This window comes from Numida meleagris, chromosome 6, assembly GCF_002078875.1.
Source record: "Numida meleagris isolate 19003 breed g44 Domestic line chromosome 6, NumMel1.0, whole genome shotgun sequence".
NCBI classification, from domain to species: Eukaryota; Metazoa; Chordata; class Aves; order Galliformes; family Numididae; genus Numida; species Numida meleagris.
In genome coordinates, this window is record NC_034414.1 from 49,845,042 (window position 1) to 49,868,203 (window position 23,162).

The following is a 23,162-nucleotide window of genomic DNA, read 5'->3' on the forward strand; positions in this document are numbered from 1 at the left end:
TGCTGTTTGCTGGTTAAAATTATAACAATCATAGAATGGCTTGGGTTGGAGGAGACCCCGGGGATCATCAAGTTCCAACCCCTCTGCCACAGGCAAGGCCACCAACCTCCAGATCTGGTGCTAGACCAGGTTGCCCAGGGCCCCATTCAACCAACCTTGTCTCGAACACCTCCAGGGACGGAGCATCCGCAACATCTCTGGGCAGCCTGTTCCAGCACCTCACCACTCTCTCTGTAAAGAACTTCCCCCTAATATCCGATCTAAACCTTCCCTCCTAGGGGTTAAAACCATTCCCCCTTGTCCTGTCACTGTCTACCCTTGTTAAAAGTTTATTCCCCTCCTGTTCATAATCCCCCTTTAAATACTGGAAGGCTGCAATGAGGTCTCCTTCTCTAGGCTGAACAAGCCCAGCTCCCTCAGCCTGTCTTCGTAGGAGAGGTGCTCTAGCCCTCTGATCGTCTTTATGGCCCTCCTCTGGACCCTCTCCAACAGCTCCATGTATTTTTTATGTTTTGGAGGCCCCAGACCTGGACACAGTACTACAGGTGGGGCCTCACAAGAGCAGAGTAGAGAGGGACAATCACCTCCCTGTCCCTGCTGGGCGCCCCTTTTCTGATGGAGCCCAGGATACCATTGGCCTTCTGAGCTGCAAGAGCACACTGCTGGCTCATGTTCAGTTTTTCATCCACCAGGACCCCCAGGTCCTTCTCTACGGGGCTGCTCTCAAGGAGTTCTCCCAGTCTGTATACGTATCTGGGGTTACTCTGAACCAAGTGCAAAACCTTGCATGTTGCTGTATTGAACCTCATATATATATTATGTGGGGCTTGCTTTTTTTTTTTAAACATTTCTTTGGTTGCATATCATCCTCAGCTTTTTGTAGTCATGATGCTCTTTGAGGAAGGCAAGTTGTGGAGATGAGAGTATAAACATGCTAAGGTTTGAAGCTTTTTTTGTAAAGGGTCTCTTCTTAAGGGGAGATGGTGACTAAGTGTATGCCACTCTGTTACTGATTTCAGGACCACTCATTTTCAGAAGACTCCAAATTTTGTTATTTTAGAGAAGCTATTTCATGCAGAATTAAAATTAGAAAGTATTGTTTGTTTCAGTGTCACACAAATAGAACTGGGCTCCTATGAAATAGGCCTTACTGCAGCTGCAGGCTTTGGCTAGTTTGCCAAAGATAAGAGAAGGAAGGTAAATACAATACAAATGTATCCATTATCGGAAATGTGTTATCAGAATTTTTGCAAGCGAATGGAAGAACGTGACTTTTAAAGAGAAAATTGACTTGCTTTTTAAAAGGGGCACTATTTTGCGTTTCATTAATTTTTCAGGAAACTTACAAGTTGTTTTTTTCTTAGTTCTCCTAATTTTATTCTTGCTAATTGAATACAGAGTTTTAAGTGGTATTTATTTAAAAAAAAAAAAAATGTGAGCCCAAGTATTGGCATGTTTCACCTGTGTACATAGGGCAGGACTCGTGTTTCTGCACACTTGCTATCCAGGGTTCAACACAGGACTTCCTGCCCCAGCACAGGGTGGGTCAAATGCAGGTGAGGATCATCCTGTGGCTTGCGGGCATTATCATGGCTCTACACATTCTTGAGATAAATGGCATCCTGCAGCCTTCCCATCTCACTCACTCGCTGTCTGTATACCCTGTGTGCTAGTGGGAAAGTCCTTATGGAGAATCCTTAGGGAGCAAGCATTGTATAACTGCCTTGGCTCATCTGTGAGTGAAGTCTTCTGTGGGTTAAGGATTTTAATTTCATTTTATTGTGCTCTATCCTTTCCCTTTGCTGAAGGAGCTAGGCTCAAGATGCTTTAAGTTTACAATATGAAAATAATATTCAGTTTTAGGAAAGAAAAAAAATACATATAGGCAGTTTTGCTGTTGTAGTCGGAAGCTTGTTACAGATTGAAATAATCCTGCATTTCTTAAATTTAAGCAGTCCTGAGAAAAATTATAAATCCAAGTGATCCAGATTCAAAGGTGATATCTTAACTGCTCTAAGTAGCTGACTTGCCAATAGTCAAGTAGATGAGTTCATTAACATGGCTTCATTCATACTTTGCATTTATGTTGGACCGTTCTACATTCAGGAGCTGTGAATATGTATAAAAGTGGAATTGTAGAATAGCTTAGGTTGGAAGGGTCCTAAAAGATCATCCAGTTCCAAACCCCAGTGAGAATGGGGAGGTTGCAGCAAGGGGAATGTAGCAGCAGGGTCAAATATCTTCGTTTTCTCAGGGAGATAGAAATTGTCTGTGTTAAGAAGCTTTAATTAGCATTGACAATTTATAAATGATGTGTAGTTTTTAATAACTTTTTAAGTTCTGGTTTCTGGTAAACAATCATGTTTTAACAGTACTCTTTTCATATGAAGTGATTCTGAAACTGCTGCTAATTCTTGGTGTAGGTGTGATGATATGAAATGGCAAGTCTAAATAGCATTAAGTGCTTAGATGTTTTTAAAGCTTATTTTCAGCTTGAATTCTTTAATGCTTTTCCTATACAATATACAATACAGGTTCAGAAAGGAAAAATTGAATGTTTCAAAGTTTGAAAAGTGAAAGAAAATTAATAATAATAAAAAGGAATAACACCTTTTTATTTGTGTCTCATTTCAAACCTTCAGTTTGTTGCTGTGAATTACAAACATCTGCTAGGATTACTATAACAGGAAAATATCATTTTTTTTCTTCTTCTTATGACCATATTTTCAAAAGAGGCAAACATCAAGGTTAATGGAGTCTCTTCCAGATGTTTCACTAAACACTGTTATGAAAAGGGGATTAAAAATAATTTTGATTTGAGATATTTGGTTAGGAAGTATACCCAATTGAAACAGCATGTAACATAAATGCAGGTAGGTATAAACATACACAAATAATCTCTGCTGGCATCAAGTGTGCATCCATACGTTCTGTTCCTTAGAAATAGATGTACTTATTGATACGTGTACAAACCCAATCTCATTTAAATGTGTCAGTTAACTAATATGAACCCACAGAATGGCATAGAGCCTCCTCCTTCTTGCTGGATTACCAAGGAGATGTGGTTCAGAGTTCAATACATTTTCTGATTTCCCTTTTAATATTTGAAATGGAAATGACTACTTGTGGCAGCAATACAACACTGGAGGTGATTAAAAAAAAATGAGGCTGAAAGGGTGGAACTAGCAGACTTTTATTCAAATTCTGGCACATTCTCTCAATGACCTTATGCAAATCATTTAACCTCTATGCATATTGGTTTTCCATATGTAAAGTGTGTATCTCTGGATATCAGTAGGTTGTTATATGGCCTAACGTGTTAATTAGAATCAGATCTGTTAAAGCATTGAGTAACCTCAACTGACTCTGACTTCAATTTAGAATTGAGGGCACCAACCCCCCTTTCGCATATAGATCTCATATAGCCAAAACCCAACTATCCAAGTTAAGGAAGGAATGAGATAACCTGAATAGAGCAAAAGTGCAAGTACAAGATATATATCAATCAGGTGATAAAAATATGTGGTAATAATTAATGCAATGCAAGTCTTAAAATAATAATAAAAATGATGATGCTGGTGATTCTAGAACTAAAGTTCTTATCCAGTGCCAGCATGTGCTGCACAGCTACGTGACTACCAGGTGCAAGGTGGCTGATGTGAAACTGAAGTGATTTAGCAATGGACTGGGTTATCACCTGGCAGAGACAATTGAGAATTGCTTGTCTTTGTAAAGTGTTTGAAAGTATTCCCCATCCCCTTGTCTCAGGGAGTTTTTTTTTTATTTTTATTTAATGTGCTTACTACTTTTAAGCTGTGGAACTCAGGAATTAAGCTATTCTGAGTGCTAGTTTTTTTGTGTACTGATATTTTTATTCTGAACTTTATGCATAGTTTTGACATTCGAAGTTTTGTTCAACAAAAGATGAGGTTTTTTTTTATCATGAACAGAACTTTCCCTTCCCCCAGCACTCTTCCTTTCAGAAGCAATGTGGCTTGAAGTTCATTGCTTAACACTAAATTTGCCTTTGGAATGTGTCCAGCACACAGTACTAATGTTTTGAGTTCCCTATTAAAATCTAGGTTTTTGTGACTCATCTAGGATAGCTTTGTTTCCAATAGTTGAAGGGGAAAAAGGGGAAAAGAAAATATAAGGGAGGAGAATGCAGACGATACCTTTCCCAGTAGGGATGCTGCTGCAGACTGTAGACTAGCATATACTTTGCCTTTTAAAAAGAGCCAATCAGTCATTCTTTGTTCTTGAGCAGATTGTAAAGTACTACAATGCTGCAAAACTCTGACAACGGAGATCAAAAGGAAGAAGTTGGAACAAAGAAAACATAAAAAGCTTTGTTTGTAGAGAGAATAAAATACTTAAATATGATGAATTCCTGTTCTTCTAAACTCTAAACACATGGCCCCTAGGAAATTGTTCAGTCTCCTGGAATTAATGTTCTACATTCTGTTCTGGGGGCAACAATGATTTGCAACTGGCACACGCAAACTCTGTGTCAAACCTCCAATTTAGTCTCCTATTTAATGCTTGACTCTCAAAAAAAATTGTTTTTAAATAAAAAGAATACAAATATAAAACCCTTTCCATTGAACTTCTAGTGGCAAAGCCATTACACTTCACTATATCTCTAACAATTAAAGTTATTAGTGTGCTTTGCTCAAAGGCATAATGAAATTAAAGTCATATATTATTCTTGAATTCATTCTAATTGATTTAAATGAGAGTCAGAAGGAGTGCTAGACAAGTTTCAAAATATTAATATTACCAGTTACGCTGCTGTACACTAATGTATTTTATTTTAAAAGCTTTTATTTTTTTCCCCGAGAAACTTGATTATATACAGATACTGTCCAGGTGTACTCACTGCAATTCAATGATGCAAGCATGTAAAACATTCATGCTATGCAACGGTGCGTGTATATATGTATGAAGATCTATTTTCTTGTGTTTGTTGCTTTCTTAATAGTCTTCTGTCTCCTAGCTGGATCATCTGTCTGTTTCCTTAGCCTCTTTGATTTTCTTTTTCTGTGTTTTTCTCAGTAGCTTCAGAAACAGTCAGTGTATTTGGAGCATTGCTAAGATTTTGTCATTCAAAGATACATTGGTGTTCTTTAATGTATGGTTTGAAATGATCAGATGCTGGAGCCAATAATTGCTGTTGTTTATTCTTGCATGTGACCTCATATCTTAAATGCATGCAATGATGTCTTTTAATGTAAGCTTGTTTTAAATGTCTTTTCCATGTTTTATTGTTGCATTCACTTTTTATTCTGCTTTGTTTACGCGCCTCTCAATCTGGATTAAGCAGGTCTGTGAATCTTCTCAATGCATGCAAACTGAAAAAGCCTGCTCTAAGGTGAGGGATTCTTAATAGCTTTGTAGTGTTGAAGCTCAGTTGCTTTTCCTTCCTGTTCTGTTTCAACACATAGAAAGTGACTGTTTTAGTGGCAGCATTAACACTGTAGAACTGTAATTATTATTCCCATTTTTAACACTTTCCAAAGTACATTTAAAACTTCTTATCACTAATAAATGCATTACTGAATTTACTCAGTAATGATTTCTGATATGTTATCTCCATTCTCTTATGCTAACATCACTTCTACTCTAAGAATATTTCATTGACTCACATTCCTTTCTTAAGTTTGAAAATGGTGTTAACAAGTATTACCTTTCAATAAAAAATTGAAAATGTTCTCCTTTCATATTACTAACGTGGAAGCCAAATTCTGGAATCCAGTCATGTTCTTACGGTTTTGTAACTTAAATGAATATTTCCTATCGTTTTAAATTCTTCCTCAGGTGTCAATGTATCTGCTGTAGCCATACTGATGTTTAACACTGGATAAACCAAAATGTGTATATGCCAAAACTGAGTTAACGTAATGGAATTAAAATATCTTGCTGTGATCCTCTTTTTCTGATCCTTTGCTAATACATCTCACTGGGCTTTTGCTGTTGTTGGAAGTTTAAAATTTGTCAGAAGGTAGTTTGGCTAGTTAGTTTAAGCACTAATGGACCTAAAATAACTTAAGAGAATTTTATTCTTCTATTGTGGTAAAAGAAGTTTTTATACTGATATAAGACTTCTTCAGTAAAGAGATATCATTGCACTTCTAAGCTTTAGGCCTGTTCATTTTTATCCATCCATTCATCTTTTGAATGTTGATAGCTGTAAAAATAAAACCCCAAGCAATATAAAATTAGCTTAAAATTGCTTCGACAATTGCTACAATTTTTCTAACGTTAGCATAATTTGGTGATTTCCTTCATTTAATTTCAGTGTTGGCTGATATTGCATCTTCTTTTTCTGGTTAAAGAGAAGATGTCAAAATAAGGGTTTGATACTACAAAATCACACAGAGCCGATGTTTTGCATTAGTGTGTATAATCTAGAGGAAGGACACAAGCTGTTTAAAGATGCTTTACATGGAGTAAAATTTTTCAGGACTTCTTTGTTAGACTAGAGTAATACTGTATGGAATAATGTTAATAGAGATAGAGAACTGTTAAATGTTTGCAGCATATTATTAAATATATGGTAGGAGGGTTTTTTCCATGCATTTGGCTTTGAGAACACTTGTGGAGTCTTAGGCTAGCATAGGAAACAGCGATGCCTAAAGTGACAACAGAATTGAATTTTCACTGCCTTTTGCTTCTCCCATGCATTTATTTCAGTCTGTCCCTGCATGCAACTTAGCATTCTGCTTGCTCTCTTACATCTCTCTCTCCATAGAAACATTTTTTGTTTCAGCTTAATCCTTTGAATGGTGCTTGTTTTATAATACAAAAACATGGCACTGAATATCTGCGCTACCACTGCATATTCCAGAAAGATTTTTGTCAAGCCACCTGAGATGCATCACAAGATGCATCTGCTCTGCCCTGAATGGATGGGGCTTCCTCTCTTTAAAGTGTCTTCTTTGCAGTGACGTGAGCTCAGATGTATCCACTGTATTGTACGGCTTTATGTGTTTTGACCACACAGAAAAGTCTGCTTCACTTCCTTTACTTATGAAGAGTCGATGCCTCTGTTTTTCACACTATGCATGAAGTGGGGCAGTCTGAGGAGCTGACTGAGGTAATGTGGTAGGGTGGTTTTTAGAGGTTGATGGGGGTGGCCTGGAATGGTCCTTGGTGATGCCTGAACTGAGCCTCATGGTAAGCAGAGCACCCTGTAAAAGGTAACAGGGCTGGAGTTGGTAATGGGACTGACTGGAATGAGACTGGGTCCTGGAGGGCAGGAGCAGAAAGAGATGAAATGTTCTGCCTCTCCACATAAACATGGTTGGGATGTGGAGAAAGGTGTGTAGATGTTCCTGCTCTTTTCTTTGGAGAGGATAAAGCAGACAGAGGGCTGGGGTGGGAGAAATGAGGTGCCAGCACCAAGTCCTGTCCTGCTGGTGCTGTCGAAGTGATTCCTGCCTCATCCAGGCACTGCTGCCAGCCCTGCTCTTTGTCCCAAGGAACGGAGTAAAGCGAGGGACCTGGCCCAGCTGACTTCTCAGCTACTCCCCTTGCCCTCTGGGAAGCATTTCTTTAGAGAAAAATGGTTTGAGGTAATGGAAAACCATAGTAGTTTGTCACCTATCTGTTATATGCTCTGGGTGATACTGCTCCTGTTGTACCTTGTGGTTCTCAGTCAGTGAGAGGTGGCTGGCTGAAAGTTGTGCAGGAGCTTCCTTACATCCATCTTAGCTGAAGGGATAGCTGAAAAGTGGGAGAGGCTTAAGCCCCCCCTTATCAGGGGATGCAGGGAATATAGTCTATTTGTACATGTAGTGTAGAAGCATATATTTTTGACAAGTGAATGGACAACTAGCTTGCATTTTTCATAGTTTTTCTTAGGAGTATGTTAAAACTGACTTTGAACCACAGTGTAATTGATTTTGAATGCAGATACTAGTTAGCTTGCAAGTGCTCAAATTTTGACCTACTTTTGACATTTTCTGTAGTCTGCTGGTGTTGTGTCATATGCTTTCTTTCAGTCCTTCCTTTTTTCTTGAGAGAATCCTAAAGTGTGGAGTGGTATTCAAAGATTTGAGAGGTGATAGGGAAAGTAGATGTTACAGATGTCTGATGTTATTGTGGCCCTTCTTTTTTTATGAATGGGCAAAAAAAGTATGTTAGTCTCCGCTGCAACAGGTACTCAGCAAAACTCTTATGTAGGATCTTTAATAAATTGTGTTTTGATTTTAAAAAATGTTGTTATTTTTATGGCCAGCTTTCTACTTGATATGTTTCTCAGAAATGTTTGTCATAAAGTGTGTGCTCTTACTAGTTCTAGTGTTAAATTTACTCCCTTTTTTTTTTATTAGTACTGTTAAGAGAACCAGCTCTGCTGAGCGTGTGTCCCCAGGAGGCCGGAGGGAAAGTTATGGAGATTCCAAAGGGAGTCGCAACCGCACTGGATCCACCAGCAGCTCATCCAGTGGTAAAAAGAACAGTGAAAGGTAGTGTTTCTTGAATGGCCGTCTTGTTTCTCTGCCTTCTGCCCTAACAGTGAAATTTATTTCTTCAATTCAGCAAATGTTGACAGTTGTTTGTGTTTTTTTTAAACCTCCACCAGTTGGTCAAAAATACATATTTTAATACACTTCAAATAATTTTCTTCAAATTTAGATGTGGAATGACACCCAGCTGGTCTATGAGCAATAACTACCTCAGTCAGTCAGATGAATGAGAAATGGAAAAGTAGACTTATCTGCAGGCACTATCCAAAGTAGCAGAATGTGGCGATGAGCAGAATGAGGCGATGTGTATCTCTGCATCTCTGATGGTGCTTCTCTGTATTGCTGACAGTAACAAAAGGAGAATGTCTTCTCCAAGAGTTTCAGAATAGGATGTCTTGAAGAAATATGTGATTTATTGTCTGTGGTGAAACCAGTGTTTTGGCCAATTGGTTCTTTCCCATATTCCTAGATAGATTTTAGCCATGGCCATTACACTTGATCTCTGTCCTGTTACAGTTCCCTATGTAAAAAGAGGTGTTGATGATAGTTTTGAGATTTTCAGATGATGCGGCTAGAGAAACACAGTGCTAATGAAGATTACATAATAATGTAATTCACCTGTTCTATCTGTGCATGAATGCCTTTATAGGAGTCATTGGATTGCTGATGAGACAACGGTAGGACACAAAACTTGTTGTTGAACTCAGTGATCCTTATGGATCCCTTCCAACTTGGGATATTCTATGATTCAAAAATTTCTTATTTTAATCTCTTTGTCATGTTACCTCGATGTGGAGATTGATTGACGTTATTGTGAACTAATAGGCAGCAGCCTAAATGTGAGTGATTAAATTACTAGTAGTTCGTTTCCTGGCTTAAGTTTTCAGCTATGAAGCAAGACAGCAAGTATGCGAACTTTGTAGGAAGCCAGTAAATTGTGGAAACAGTGGAAAAATTAAGAATACCATCAGAAAAAAAAGGTTATAATCTTGTATTCGAGTAAGATTTAGTTGACTGTTTTTGCAAACTAAACTTTTAGCCAATTTAAGATCATCTTGGCATTGTGCATTTGTGTCGCTTTCATAAGCCAACAGAATTCCTTGGGTCTGGATCTTCTGGTACTTCTGGAAATTTTATTTTATTTCACCATATTATATTATTTATTAGATAATTACAAACAACAGATATCCATCCCCTCAAAAAGATGGCATTCCATTTTTCATACTCTTGTAACAGAAATCTGCTATTTACATAATTCAGCGATCATTTGATCTGGTCACAAAGGATTGAACATAGCTATTGATTAGAAATCACTTAATTTAGGCTTGAGGGGGTGGTCTGATAAAGAAGTGATGCAATATGTAAATTATGTATGAAATACATCGTTTAAATGAAGTTTTCTCAGGAACTAATTGAGAGCGAATGTTAGATGGCATTAGTGGGGGAGCTAGTGTTGCTGATGCCACTATTAGAGTAACAATTGTGTGGTTAGAGTGTCTTCCCAGGAGTTAGAAGGCCTGTTTTTTTTATATCACATGCAGCCCGAGGGTGTTCAGAACCACAGCTCTTACCTCCTTGAAGAGTGTCTTTATCCTATGGAAGAGTCTGAGTAAAGTCTTCCTGAAGTCTTAATTCTTGCAGAAGCCAGGCAACTATGCAGAACATAGACCAAGAGTCATGAGACTAGAAGAAAAGTGAGCGTGATTCTGTATGCCAGGAGCTAATGCTGTCCTCCTAAAGCTAACTGTATGTGTGTAAGAATGAGAGCATTAACTACTCATAGCCTTTTCATTTCTTGTATTATATCTGGTCTCTAGATGAAGCTTAAAGCAGAATGGATATCAGAAGTCTAAAAAGGCAATTGTGAAATTGCTATGTTTCAACGTATTTCTATGTACAGTTGTAGCCATTATGCAAAGCCATATTGCTTTAGAAAGATATTTTAAGAAGCTTTAATAATAAAGGGTGAGGAGGTGACTGTAATCTGAGGTGTCCCAGTTCCCTATCACTCTGAGCAAGGGGTATGTCCTTGTTAAGTCTTAGGTAAGTAGGAAGTAATTCAAGATCATGAAAAATAAACTGAGCAGTCAAGGCTCTGTGTCTGGTCAGGATTTTTATAATTAGGAAGTACATATGGTTTGCTTTATTACTGTAATGAAACAGCTCTTCGCATTAGCTTGATTAAGTCAGCATGGACAATTCAGAAATGGGGGGCTCTTGTCTCTAGAAATGTAGTATTTCTAACTAATACTGCATCCCATAAAGATTTTATTTTGTATAAGTATCTTCACTCATAAGAAAACAATTTAATCTTGGTGTTAAAAATGGTAATGCATCATTCTATTTATTTAGATTAGCTCTGTGGGCCAGATTGATGCAAGACTTTTGTTGCATGATTAATACCCAGGCTGGTATTATGAGAAGCTGCTGTACTATGTGGGACCCATAGAATTTACTTGCTGATTGGTTCTATGATTAGATAAATATATTATTTTTAATACAACAGAGTCAAATAAAAGGAAAAAGAAAATTACTCTCAATTTGTTGTGGCTTTGGTTTCGTTTGTAGAGAGAGGGAATCTTTCATGCTTAGAAAAAATCCTGTGTGAGTACGCAACCAAGTTAGTTTCTTGTTATCTGCCTACTACAGTTTGGGATCTGATGTGGATATTGCATTTCAAAGCTCTGAGGATACTTCATCCTTTTCATGCGTTTCTCCACTGAAGTTGCAGAGTTTTCAACTCTCTTGGGATCACTAGGAACTATGCTGTAGTAATCTGATGTTTCAAAAAATTTACTGAATATGAAGAATATAGACCTGGGAGAAAGATAACTGCTTAACATGGCTTATTTACCCTTTTGTTTCAACCGATTAATTATACAGCAGTGAAGGATGAAGAAAACAAAACAACCATTATTTCTTGAGAAAGGTTGCTTCTTTCTGACCAGGGTAGCAGGGTAGTACTATCCAGAGAGCTATTCATCTTTTCTGTCTCTTCCTTTTCCACATATATTTATGTATTTTTCCCTTGCATTTTCCCAGATAGTTTTCTTAAGACAAAAAAGGCAAGCTGATTTAAGCTCGTCTTCCACATGCTGCACTGGCAAAGAAGGTGCTTTAATAATGATGGGTATATGTTTCCTGGGTTTCACTGAATACTGTAGTTTCATCAGGAACTAATTGGGCAGTTCCATCTTTTATGTAAGCTCTTTGGAAAAGCACCATTCAAATTTTATTTTGTTCCTTAAGTTCAGAGAGAGCAAAGCCACGAAGCAAATACCTACACATACAGTAGCTCCCTCCACGTATACAAAGAGATGTTGTAGTTAAGAATATATTCTGAAGTTATAATGATATCTGTAGGTCTTTTTAGGATAACAAATCTCATTGACTGCAAACCAAAACTTGAGGCAACTGCTCTAGAACGATTTCCATGTTGTTCCAACTAATGCTGCAGGAGGAGAGGATCTGGTAGTAGAAGAAAATCTATATTTGTAAGAATGCAAGGAGAATCGAATGTTTTTTTTTTAAAAAAAAGTTAATATTTCTCATCAAGGAACTATCATGAATACTGTTTATAATTTTGTCTGCCTTGAGATTTACATTGTCAATAATTGAATTTATCATTAACTTCATATAAATATATACATTTAATTTTATATTGCGTCAGTAGATTTATGTGTGGATACTTTGTATGAGCTTTTTAAAATAGAAATTTCTTCATTATTTTCACAGCAAACCCAAGGAACCAATGTTCAGTGCAGGTAGGAACTTTAAAATTTTTAAACATTTAAAAATTGTGATAACATAATAGATTTTATCTGTGAATGTTCAGGCACTGGTGTTGGGACTTTAAGCATGATCCTGATGATACTGATGATGTATATAAATACATATTTAAAAGAAAACTTGAGCAGTTTGCTCTAGTTTTTGTTGGTCCAGTAGGTTTATTTTAGTTAGTCTTCTTTGTAAGAAGACAAAGAAGAAAAAGACCATGTCTTCTTAACCCAAATATGTCTTCCTTTTAGGGCAATATTTAAAGTTTTGTTAATTGAAGTATTACTACGTTCCAGTTACGACACGTTAATTTAGCTATTAGCTGTACTTGATTGCTCCCTTTAAAGAATTCCACATCTATCCCAATGCCTTTTAATACAGTTTGTCAGATTACAAATTAAGAAGACGTATTGTAGCTATGGTTTTGGAGATCTATCTTGAATTTAACAATGATATTTTTTTCTCATGTATTATCTTTATTACAAGATTTCAAAAGCAAAATAGGACGTATTAGTGCAAGAACTGGTCCTTGTCCTTGATGAAGATAAGAAACTGAATATTATTTAAGTTATTTTTGTCCTGAAAAAGCACAGAGATTTAAAATATAACCTTCATTACAATAGAATAGGGAAGGGAGAAAATGTCTCATTTATCAATTTATTTTGTTGTTTATAGTTCTGTAACAGTAAGCTTATATTAAGCTGAACAAGAAAATCCCTTGTTTACCAAATGGATTGATCAGCATCCAACAAAACTCTTAAGCCATACTTCAAGATTTAGAGTATAACTGGTTTTGAACTCAGTAATAGATAGAATCAAGTACTTAAATATATTCTGACAGTACAGTCACAATCCACATTCCTTTCCTGAAAACAATTGTTTCAGAAAAAGAAATCTTAGGAATCACACAGAATTTGCAGTTCTTGCATAACATTTCTTCTCTTTCACCATGTAAGCGAAGGTGTTTGGAATAGTTTTTCGTGTAACACTTTCCCAGTAGATAAATATCAGTAATTAAACATGTTCTACTGCTTCTACCCTCCTTACCTGGGCAAAATTCCTTCTGAAATTATTAGTTCTAAGAAAGTTATACTTGATATTTTAGTTACTGTTAGCTTGTAGTTGCATAACGATGCTTAAATAGTTTTGAAAGATAGAGGGACTGAACAGAGCTTCTACGTGGAAGAAAAGGGTTTTGATTCTAAATGACCCAACCTACTCAATAGTGTATAGCTCAGGTTTTGTCAAGGAGCAAGATAGCTTCTAACAGAGTGCCCCTGGACGGCCTGTAGAGCAGGTTTTTAGTGAGGCTGTTATACTGGAACACATCTTTATCTAGCCCTTCTGTCTCTGTCTCTGTAACCACAAGGGAAGCGCCGTGTGACACACTGCAAAGGTAGGCATCACTTCCAAAACCTCATAGCTCTCGAAGCAAAATGGTGCCAGCGTGATAAAAGCTCTATGTATAAACTGCAGTTTTGTTACTTGCATGCATTTTGCAATGTTAAAATGTTTCTGATTCTTTTGAGTAGAACAAAAATATTATGCCATCTTTTATATAAATCTACTGAATTATAACCCGCAGGTGCACTGTAAAAATAGTAATGGGTTATAATTGAGTCATGGATTTTTCAGGAGAATTTGAAACAGAAAAAAAATATGTTGAGAGAGCTATATGGAAACATGTGGATGTTCACTGTGTTTGAAATGGTGTTCTGCACTTTTGCTGAAATTCATATAGAATTTGCCTCTTTGGCTGTTTTGCTGGTAGTCTAACATGATGATAGAAGCCTTGATTTTTCCCTTTGCTTTTTCATATTGAGTAGAATTTAGAGTTAGATTTTTCTGAATGCTAAATAAGCAGAATTAGGTCTACAACTAATTTCTCAGTGCTTTTTGCTCAATGTCATAATGCAGAGTTATATTTGGTAAACATGCCATACTGTTTTCTAAAGTTGCAGCTAAATTGCAGTGTAAATACGCACATTTTTGATGCATGTTTATGTCTGTGATATAATCACAGATTTGTCTTGCTTTTAGAGGTAGCTCATTCCTAACAGTTTTCCCACTAATCAGCATCTTTCAGCTTTGCAGAAAATCTAAAATTTCATTTAAAAAAAAATGTTTATTCTCAAGGCAAAATCTTTTAAAGGGTTTCTAGTTCTGTGTAGTCATGCAGTTGTATGCCTGCAATCAGTAGTGATCCTCTTTGCAGATCTTACTAGCATTCACATCTTCTTATTTCAATTCAGTAGTGATTAGCTTTTATAGTTATTTTCAACAACAATTTCAAATTTACAAAATTGCAGATGTAAAAGATACATTTGTTTAGAAGTTTCACCATTGATCTGTCTTTGTAGTTTGTCTGTCTCTACAACTATCTTCACATACAGAACTTTGCTGTCTTAAAAATTTACTTAAGAAAAATAAAAGGAAAGGGGACTATGTAGATAATACACTTGTACTACTAACAAAAATTGGTACACATAGGATTAGTAGATAATACACTTGTACTACTAACAAAAATTGGTACACATAGGATTAATATTACCAAAACTTCTAAATAAATATGTAATATTGTGCCTTGCCTAGTCATCCTAAATTCTTGTTTATAGTTAGTAGAGAGGCATATTGAAGGCATAATTTATATACTTTGGATTTGGACATGTGCTTTAAAGTGTGATTAATTCCTGTAAAAGTACCTGCTTCTTCCTATTTACTCTAAAAAGGAGTTTTGAGTGACTAGGTCAAATGTGGGTAGTTCCACCGTAGAAGGCTAAATCTAAGTTTTATGAGTCCCATGATTTTTTAAGTGAGAAAAGCAGCTAAGTGAATTAAACTTTCATTCATTCACAGCCTTTGATAAGCACAGTCCAGACTTGTCTAAATTCCAGTGCACCAATATCAGTAGTATCGGCTTTTGTTTGAAGCTCATTAAATAGATGCTGCATGCGCATACAAATAGTGCTGTAATGCTCTGCTATTTAATGCTCTACCCTCTTTATTTTCCCATACAGATCTAACAGAGTAGATTTTTAATATCAATTCCAGTATTCTGGCACTTTTTAGCAGGCTTCTTGAACTCCAGCCATCTGTCACTATTATTATTCTCTTGTTTTGGTGTTTTGTTTGTTTGTTTTAGCATTGTTTTGTTGTTTTCATTATATTTCATTGTTTTCATTATATCTGTGAATTCTATACATTAGGGGATTTTAGAGAGCCCTAGCTGTAACTTTCCTGTGATCTCTCCCAAATGAATTGGTCTAAAGGCAAAATACACGTGTATGTAGGTAATACAACATAGCTATAATGTTTATTTGTTCGACCTATAATTTTTGTTCATTTAATCAGGATTTCTGATGTATGCATTTCCAATTAAAATAAAGCCTTAATTTTCAAACTAAAAAGTAGTAATATACTTGTAATGATACTTAAAAATTCATAGCATAATTTTAAGAGTCCTAAAGTGTTAATTTTTTTTTAATTTACATGATTTTGTTACTTTTGCCCTTCCATTTCCTCTGTGCCCACGATTATTCTGTCTAGTAACTCTACAGATGTCACTGACTCCAAAACTGCTTGATTCGCATGAGAACAAGGCTGAATTCTTTGATCTGCCGATGGAGCAGCAAGAGCCAGCACGTTCTGAATCTGGACAAACTTCACCAGAAGTTCACAGGACACCCACTTTGGCCTTGCCAGTTCCCAAAAGTCCTAGTCAGACCTTCATGGCATTTGCCAGATCTCCTAGTTTTATAAGCCCCATGAAGTCCCCAAGTCAGTACTTCCAGATCTGTTATTAATCCCTGCTTCTCCTCCCCAAAAATATTTCTTCTGAGTTCAACAAATTATTTTTAGTATTTTCTTCTAGAATGTTTACTTCTGTCAGCCAGTTCAGTTTTTGTAGCTTCTCTCCTCTGTGTCATTTTCCTTTCTATAATGTGCTGTCAATGTTGTCACTCCTTCTCAATGTTTAGTGATTCATAAAACACATCTCTTTTTTTTGCATGTACATCAGCATGATTTCTTTTACTAACTGTTCGTGTTGCTTATTTCAAATGTATCTCTAACACTGTATCAAGTGTAAAGCGTATCTTTACACTGATATGCAAAGAATGCGGCTGAGTGTTGGAAAATACTTTAGATGCTGATGCTCCACTGTAAATATTGATTAAGAAATAAAATTAATTTTAAGTGGCATTTCTGTGTTAATTGTAATCTTTGATGTTTTCCCCTTTCATTTTAAACATTTTAAAATGTAATATGTAACTTTTTTTTTACAAAAATAAGTTTTAATTGCAATCCTTTGACTTTTTTAGTTCTTCATGACATAGTTTAATTTTAATTATTTTCAAAATATTTAGAGGAAAAAAGGACTTTTAAAAAAAAAAATTCTGTATAGTGAGCGTGATTTAGGGGAAAAAGAAGCTGCTTATTTTATGTTTGTGGTTGCATGTCATTCTGTAATTGTAACACACCAAACTGTTAATTGGGAAGGGATTGAGGAGTGCTGGAGTTCTCCACTGACGTGTTTTTTTGTGTAACTCTAAACATTTCTGACCTTTTATAGAGGAAGGATATGTAAAAATGTTTCTTCGTGGACGTCCTGTTACCATGTACATGCCCAAAGAGCAAGTGGAATCTTACAATTTGGAAGCAAAAGTAGAACTGCCAGCCAAGAGGCTTAAACTGGAATGGGTGTATCCTTTCTGTGTTGGAGAACTTCTGGAAGTCAATGATTTCTTAATGATGTACTTTAAATAAATTTTAGAGCTGAAATATAGCAAATTTAAAATCTTTAATGGGGAATACTTCATTAGTGAAGTGTGAGGTGACATTCCAGTCAAATAGGTGCTCAAGGCCTGCTGATCGGCACTTAGTGAATTACAGGGTGGCAGCTAAGACTTTGCTTAAACATTGCCTGAAGGTTGAGTTTGAAGCATGCTAATTAGCTGAAGATTAAGCTAGGCATATTGTAAGAATGTAGTGAACTGTGATTATTAATTATAGTATGCATAAAACAATCTGAGGGTTTTTTTGCTGACTTTCAGCAATGATTTATCATTTTGAACTGTATTTTATGAAAAGTGCACCATTGATTACAGCAACTTCTTTGTAGGGCAACTTCAGTATTTCAATAAGACTGGAACTGAATAGCATATTGCGATTGATAGGTGCCAGCAATAAAATCGACAGGATATCAGATATAAAATAATACTTGCATTTTGATTTCAGCTGTACTTAAGCAGCATAAATGTTAAACAACCAGAATTTTCCACTGAAACCTGTGAGTGGACAATTACAGAATTCTGATTTGGAAAAAAAAATATATAGTGTTTCGTCACATAGAGAAATTGTCATATTTCAGTTCTATTAGTAATAAGTCTATCCTTTGAGAAGTGAAATGACATTTCATTTGAGTATATGTAATAGATGATTTAATGTAAAATATAAACACAAACATCTGTTTGTAATATCCATTACCTTTAGAGAGATTAAGCCTTCGTAAGGACCTCTGTTTTAAGAAAAGACTTTTTTTGGTCTGGAGCAGTGCAAATAGGATGTTGCTTTGTCTTCATAAAAAAAGAAGGCAAGCTGCAAATATTCTTTTTCTGAGTTGTATAAATAGAACTCCATGTGGTTTCAGATTGCACACAGAATTCCAAGAGTCCCATTGTATTCACCAGAGATTAATGACAGATTTAGTAACCATTCTTGTTATTCCTATTGCAGCTGAGCTTTTGTGGGTTCTACCCCACTCTGCTGGAACTGCATAGATAATGAAGACAGAAATAACTGAGGGTGAATTAAAAACCAAAAATATCTGGGCACCACAGATTAATAAAATAGTTGATAGTAGAGTGATAAATACTACTTTACAGCATTCTGCCATTGAATTGTTGTCCATATATCACAACACAACTGTATGATGTCTTTTCAGGTTTGTATGATCCCCCCCTTAAAGAAGGGGCAAAAGAATGGTGTGGGAGTGGTAAGATGCTTACTGAAACAAACAAAACGCCACAAAAACTAAAATCAAAATAGATTGCCTTTGGCACTGTGTACAGGGAAGCTGATGTTAATATTACAGACTTGCAACAAATGATTATTAGTCCTTATTTCAATCTCATTAATTCTCACCTAAGCTTACCTAAATGGCTATTTCCCAGATGGAGTATTATTTTTTGTTGTTGTTTGAATATTCATATGTCCTCCCAGCTGTGTATCTGTATACTCAGCATAATCCCATATTAATATTTAGTATTAATAGGAAAGTTATGAATTAATAAAGTACTCCAACTAACTCTAAGATTTACTGAGGAGAAAGCATATTTTCCCAAAAATACTGTGCTGTTTTTTTCCAGATTTTTTTCTTTACAGTTAAACCAAATAATGACATCCGTGCTTCAAAGTTACATCAGTGACTAGGTACCTACGGGGTTCAAAGAGAAGCAGATTAGCGAGTAAAATCATGTTCGGTTTAGAGAGTATAACGGAGAAAAGACTCCTGCTTGCGTTTTAAGATAATTCAAGGGGAAAGGCAAAAAGGGGGAAAAAAAAAAACCAAACCAACAACCGCACAACCAACCACTGATTCAGATTATCAGATACATTTAGATATGAAGAAATAGAAATGCTGATGATAAAGCATGAGGGAGGGGTGGCGCAGAGGTGGCAATGCAAGCAGGACTTTGACACTGAGTATGTACGTCAGGGAGAGAGCGGTGATCTGCAGAGATCGTTTGAGACCAGCTCGTTTGGTAAGCAGGAGGTCTGAAACAAAGGCTGCAGGCCAAGAGAAAAGAAAAGGTCAAGATAACATTTGCTGAAGTGCCAGTTCACCAAATCAAAGTTGACACCACCAAATCTGAGTGTGGGAAATTGTGAGGAGGAGAGATCAACCCCAGGAGTTTAAATCTGAGGAAAAAAGACTGCTAGAAAGAAACTGAATATTTGACAACAGCAGTCATGCTGTTGAATGCAGCATTGTTCTCAACAGGAAGAATGGTAAAGAAAAGAGATTTTCCCTGAAGAATGTGATCTTTTCCATGTAATAGCTATTTCTAGGCACTGAGATTTCTTCCTCGTGAAGGTCTATATAATGTTTTTACCATTTTTAAAATTCTATTTCTTACACTAATGTAAACTGCTAATTTGTTATCAACTTGATTATATATTGCTGAACTCAATGAATATTGCTGACTTAAATTGGTAGTGGTTTTGTAGAGAACAATAAGTTCAAACAAACTAAGTAATGTCCTGTGATCTAGAGAAGTAATTTATCTTTACAGACATATTAGGAATTGCTAGTAAATGCTTCATAACTTAAAAACATTTGTTGCTTTAATTTCTTCAGATTTTTATATCTCAAACATAAAGGATCTTTGGCTGAAAAATCCCAATTTGGGAACTTAAAAGCTGTATTTTTAAATGTGTTTTTTAATGTTTGTGTATGCAATGCTATTGCATCTATTTAAAAAAAAAAAAAGCAAAACAAAAAAGCGGCCAGCTGTTATTTACATTTTTGTTTTAGGGGTAAAATAACTGTAGTCCTTACATCCTATAGTCCTATGCTAACATGGATCTTTTAGTTTGTCTGTGTTGACACTGATCATGGAGAATAGTGCACAAATATATTTTTAATATCAGATAATGGTGGATTTCAGCAGTACCTTTCTATATATCCATCACAGCCAGATTCTCCATAATGACTGAATTAAAATGCTCTTCTGTTTTGCCAGGATCCTGCTAATATTGTTCCTCTCTTTTCCCATAAAAAGGGAAAGCCAAAATAGTTGTAGTCCCTAATGACTCTTTATAAAAATAAAACTACATAATTTGACTGTATTCACATTCAGTCTAAATGAGATTATTTCTGGATTAATTCCAGTTAGTTTATTGAATTAATTTTAAATTAGTGTTGGTATGACTAGCATCAGAATCTGGGCCGCTGCCTTTTAAATGCTACAAAAATAAATCAGAACGTATGATGTAACCATTCTATGATTTTTTTTTATCCATCTGGTTGGTAATGACCAGAATAATGAAATCAATCAACCTGAACAAAGGATAATGCAGTCCCTCCTAATGTAATGCAGGGAGATGTACTGAATGGCTTACTAGTGTTTCCATCAAGTCTAAGTTTTTATTTCAAGTGATATAAATGGTAAATACACTTGGGACAATAGTAGTATTGCAGTATGGCCTTAATCTAGCATTTAGAAAATTTTGGAGGATACTGAAGGGATGCTATGGCTACAAAACTCTGTCTTTGTCTTTTTTACCTCGTGTTTTTTGATGTGATATGTAGATTTTCAGGCACTCAGGAAATGAAATGCTTTGACTCTCTCTACTGTTCTGTAAGCTTTCAAGTGATAAAGCTGTGCTCAAGTGAAGAGATGCCGACTGTCAGAAACTTTGTTTCTTTTTCCTTATTTTTAACATTCTTAATCCATAAATAATGTTATTGCAGCTTGACAAACATGCTAGCTATGGATATCGGGGTCGGGACTGTCGCAGTAACCTGTATCTTCTTCCAACGGGTGAAACTGTATATTTCATTGCATCTGTAGTTGTGTTATTCAACGTTGAAGAACAACTTCAGAGACATTACACTGGTCATAATGATGACGTGAAGTGGTAAGTTACCTATTACACTCCAGATTTTTTTCTCTCAAAACAGTATTTATTTTGTAATACTTTATTTTCTTTTAATGTAGTTTTGAAAATTCAAATGATCTAACTCTTAAGTCAAGCATAGGTTGGTTCTGTATGTCTAACAGTGCACTTGCACAATAACATAAAGGTCTGGCTGTAGCCATGGTAAGGGTGAATTTAGTCAAGAAAACTTATTTTCTATAACTGATGCACTTTTTACATCAAAAATACAAACATGTAGAAATCTGATGATAAACCTTCAAATCTTAGGTTAATTAAATTTTAGGTTAACTGTTTTTAGGTTAACTAAATATTAACTAATTTAGGCTCCCTTGCCCAGTCTTTGCAAGTAGGATTGAATTATTAATCATAGAATCCTTAGAGTTGGGAGGGACCTCTGAGGACCATTTAGTCCAGCTCCCCTGCGATGATCAGGGACACCACATTCATATGCATTCTTTCCTATTTTCCTCAGCAGTTTTTGAGCATATCTGTATCATGGCAGATATCCTGCTGTCTGGTCTGTCTGCTGTGCAGGCATGCCAGCTTGGGCTTCAAAGTGATTTTTCTGTTTTCAAGCTTACAAGAAGCTAAATATCAGGAAATATCAGTATCACTGAATTGACATATAAACAAACATATGGTTTATCTTGACTGTATCCATGTACTTGCTGAGAGTAGCTGAGAAAGAGCACCCAGATTATCTGATGAGCCCTGATGTATGAACTGAGTTTGACATCCCTTCTTTAAATTAAGCTTTATGAAACATCTGTTGTCCCTGAACCCCCAAAATAGACCTGATAATCAGATCTGACTGCGTTGTGAACGTTTCATAAAACTGAATTATTTGTATAATCAAGTAGTTTTACAAGGAGATTTTAACTTGGACTTGCTCCATCTCATTTCTTCAAATTTTTCTAACTCTTCAGACATGTCAAAGCTTTCTGCTTTATGAGAAAGAAGATACAGTTCTCCATTATAAAACTGGATGAATTATTGTCACTGTTCATTTATCAGGGTACTTCATGTCTAGAACTGTATGCAGAGCAGCTTCAGCGAAAAAAAGAATTAAGATAAAAATTTAGGTGAAAGTGGACTCTGCTCTGTGCTCTAGTCTGTACTTTAGTACAAAATTTGGACTGCTTTTTGCTTGGAGACTTTAACACTGAGTATGGTGTTACAATTTTAATTTTAGAAATCACATAATCTGATTCCGAATTTCAGTGTTGCTATTTCTCAGTAACTACAGGACTTTTTCTTTTTTTTTTTTTTTTAACCTTTTGAAGAAGACTTTGGTGTCACCCCATAAGAACTGCTAAATATCTGGTAAATACATTCTGATAAGCAATTTGTCATATGTTTGAGTGAATAAGTGTTTCATCTGGAGGACTGTCTCTAGAATGCACTTACCTTGCTGACCAGATCTCTACAACATATCATGAGATAACTGAAGTTAGATAAGTGACTCAAACAGCAAACTCCATATACGCTGCAAGCATTTAAATCTAGGTGAGATGAATTTCAGCGTGAGGCTGGTGCTTGCTTGATGTATTCTTTGAGGCATTAGGGCTTAAGCGGGTTACTTCATGAGATTTTTGAATCAGAAAGCATGAAAATAATTTAGCCAGTTCCGTTTTCATGCTTTTAAAATGTTGATATGTATGTGATGTATTTGTCTAACTAAAATAAGACTATTTACTGCAGGCTTTAGTAAAAGTTTGATTTCATGTATAATAAATAGCTTTAAGTTCCTTGTCTGTTTCTCTTCCTTTTCCAGCCTGGCTGTCCATCCTGACAGGATCACTATTGCAACAGGACAAGTTGCAGGTACATCCAAGGATGGAAAAGTGAGTAACCCCTTTGGTTGACATATCACTGTGTTTATTTCACAGAATGTGACTGAGAAGATATATGCTATATCCTTTTCATGTTGCATTTAAACTGGTTTTAAATTATAGAGTTGAACACAATTAAGACTTCATTTGAGAGTGCCTCTTGCACGATATCAAATTTATTCTGTTCCATTATCAGGATCAGTCAGTGGTTTCTGGTTCCATTACTTATACAGAGCAAAGGAAATTTGGGAGTTGGTCTCCAAAAGAGATAGGAAAGGATACAAGGGAAACCTGAGAATGAAGATGGATGTGGGGAAAAGGAGAGAAGCAGAGGAGATTTAATTGTATGTTATAGCTCTTCATTCCTGACCACAACTACCAAGACAAAGTATAAATAAAAAGGGCACTTCTTTTGCTGGGGGGG

The 23,162-nt window shown here is 36.0% G+C and overlaps 1 protein-coding gene across 8 annotated transcripts in view; it reads left to right on the forward strand.

The window, feature by feature from the left end:
• The window catches only part of EML1 (echinoderm microtubule associated protein like 1), a 118,978-nt gene that overhangs the window by 74,403 nt on the left and 21,413 nt on the right, over positions 1–23,162 (forward strand). For 5 of the 8 annotated variants that reach the window (XM_021402063.1, XM_021402060.1, XM_021402062.1 and 2 more), the window contains exons 4-10: positions 5,324–5,371; positions 8,334–8,468; positions 12,204–12,232; positions 13,615–13,641; positions 16,816–16,945; positions 20,736–20,885; positions 22,681–22,750. In XM_021402063.1, the coding sequence (XP_021257738.1) occupies positions 5,324–5,371; positions 8,334–8,468; positions 12,204–12,232; positions 13,615–13,641; positions 16,816–16,945; positions 20,736–20,885; positions 22,681–22,750 (589 nt within the window). The remainder of the gene's footprint in view (positions 1–5,323; positions 5,372–8,333; positions 8,469–12,203; positions 12,233–13,614; positions 13,642–16,815; positions 16,946–20,735; positions 20,886–22,680; positions 22,751–23,162) is intronic. The other 3 variants (XM_021402061.1, XM_021402064.1, XM_021402067.1) reach the window with 3 other exon arrangements.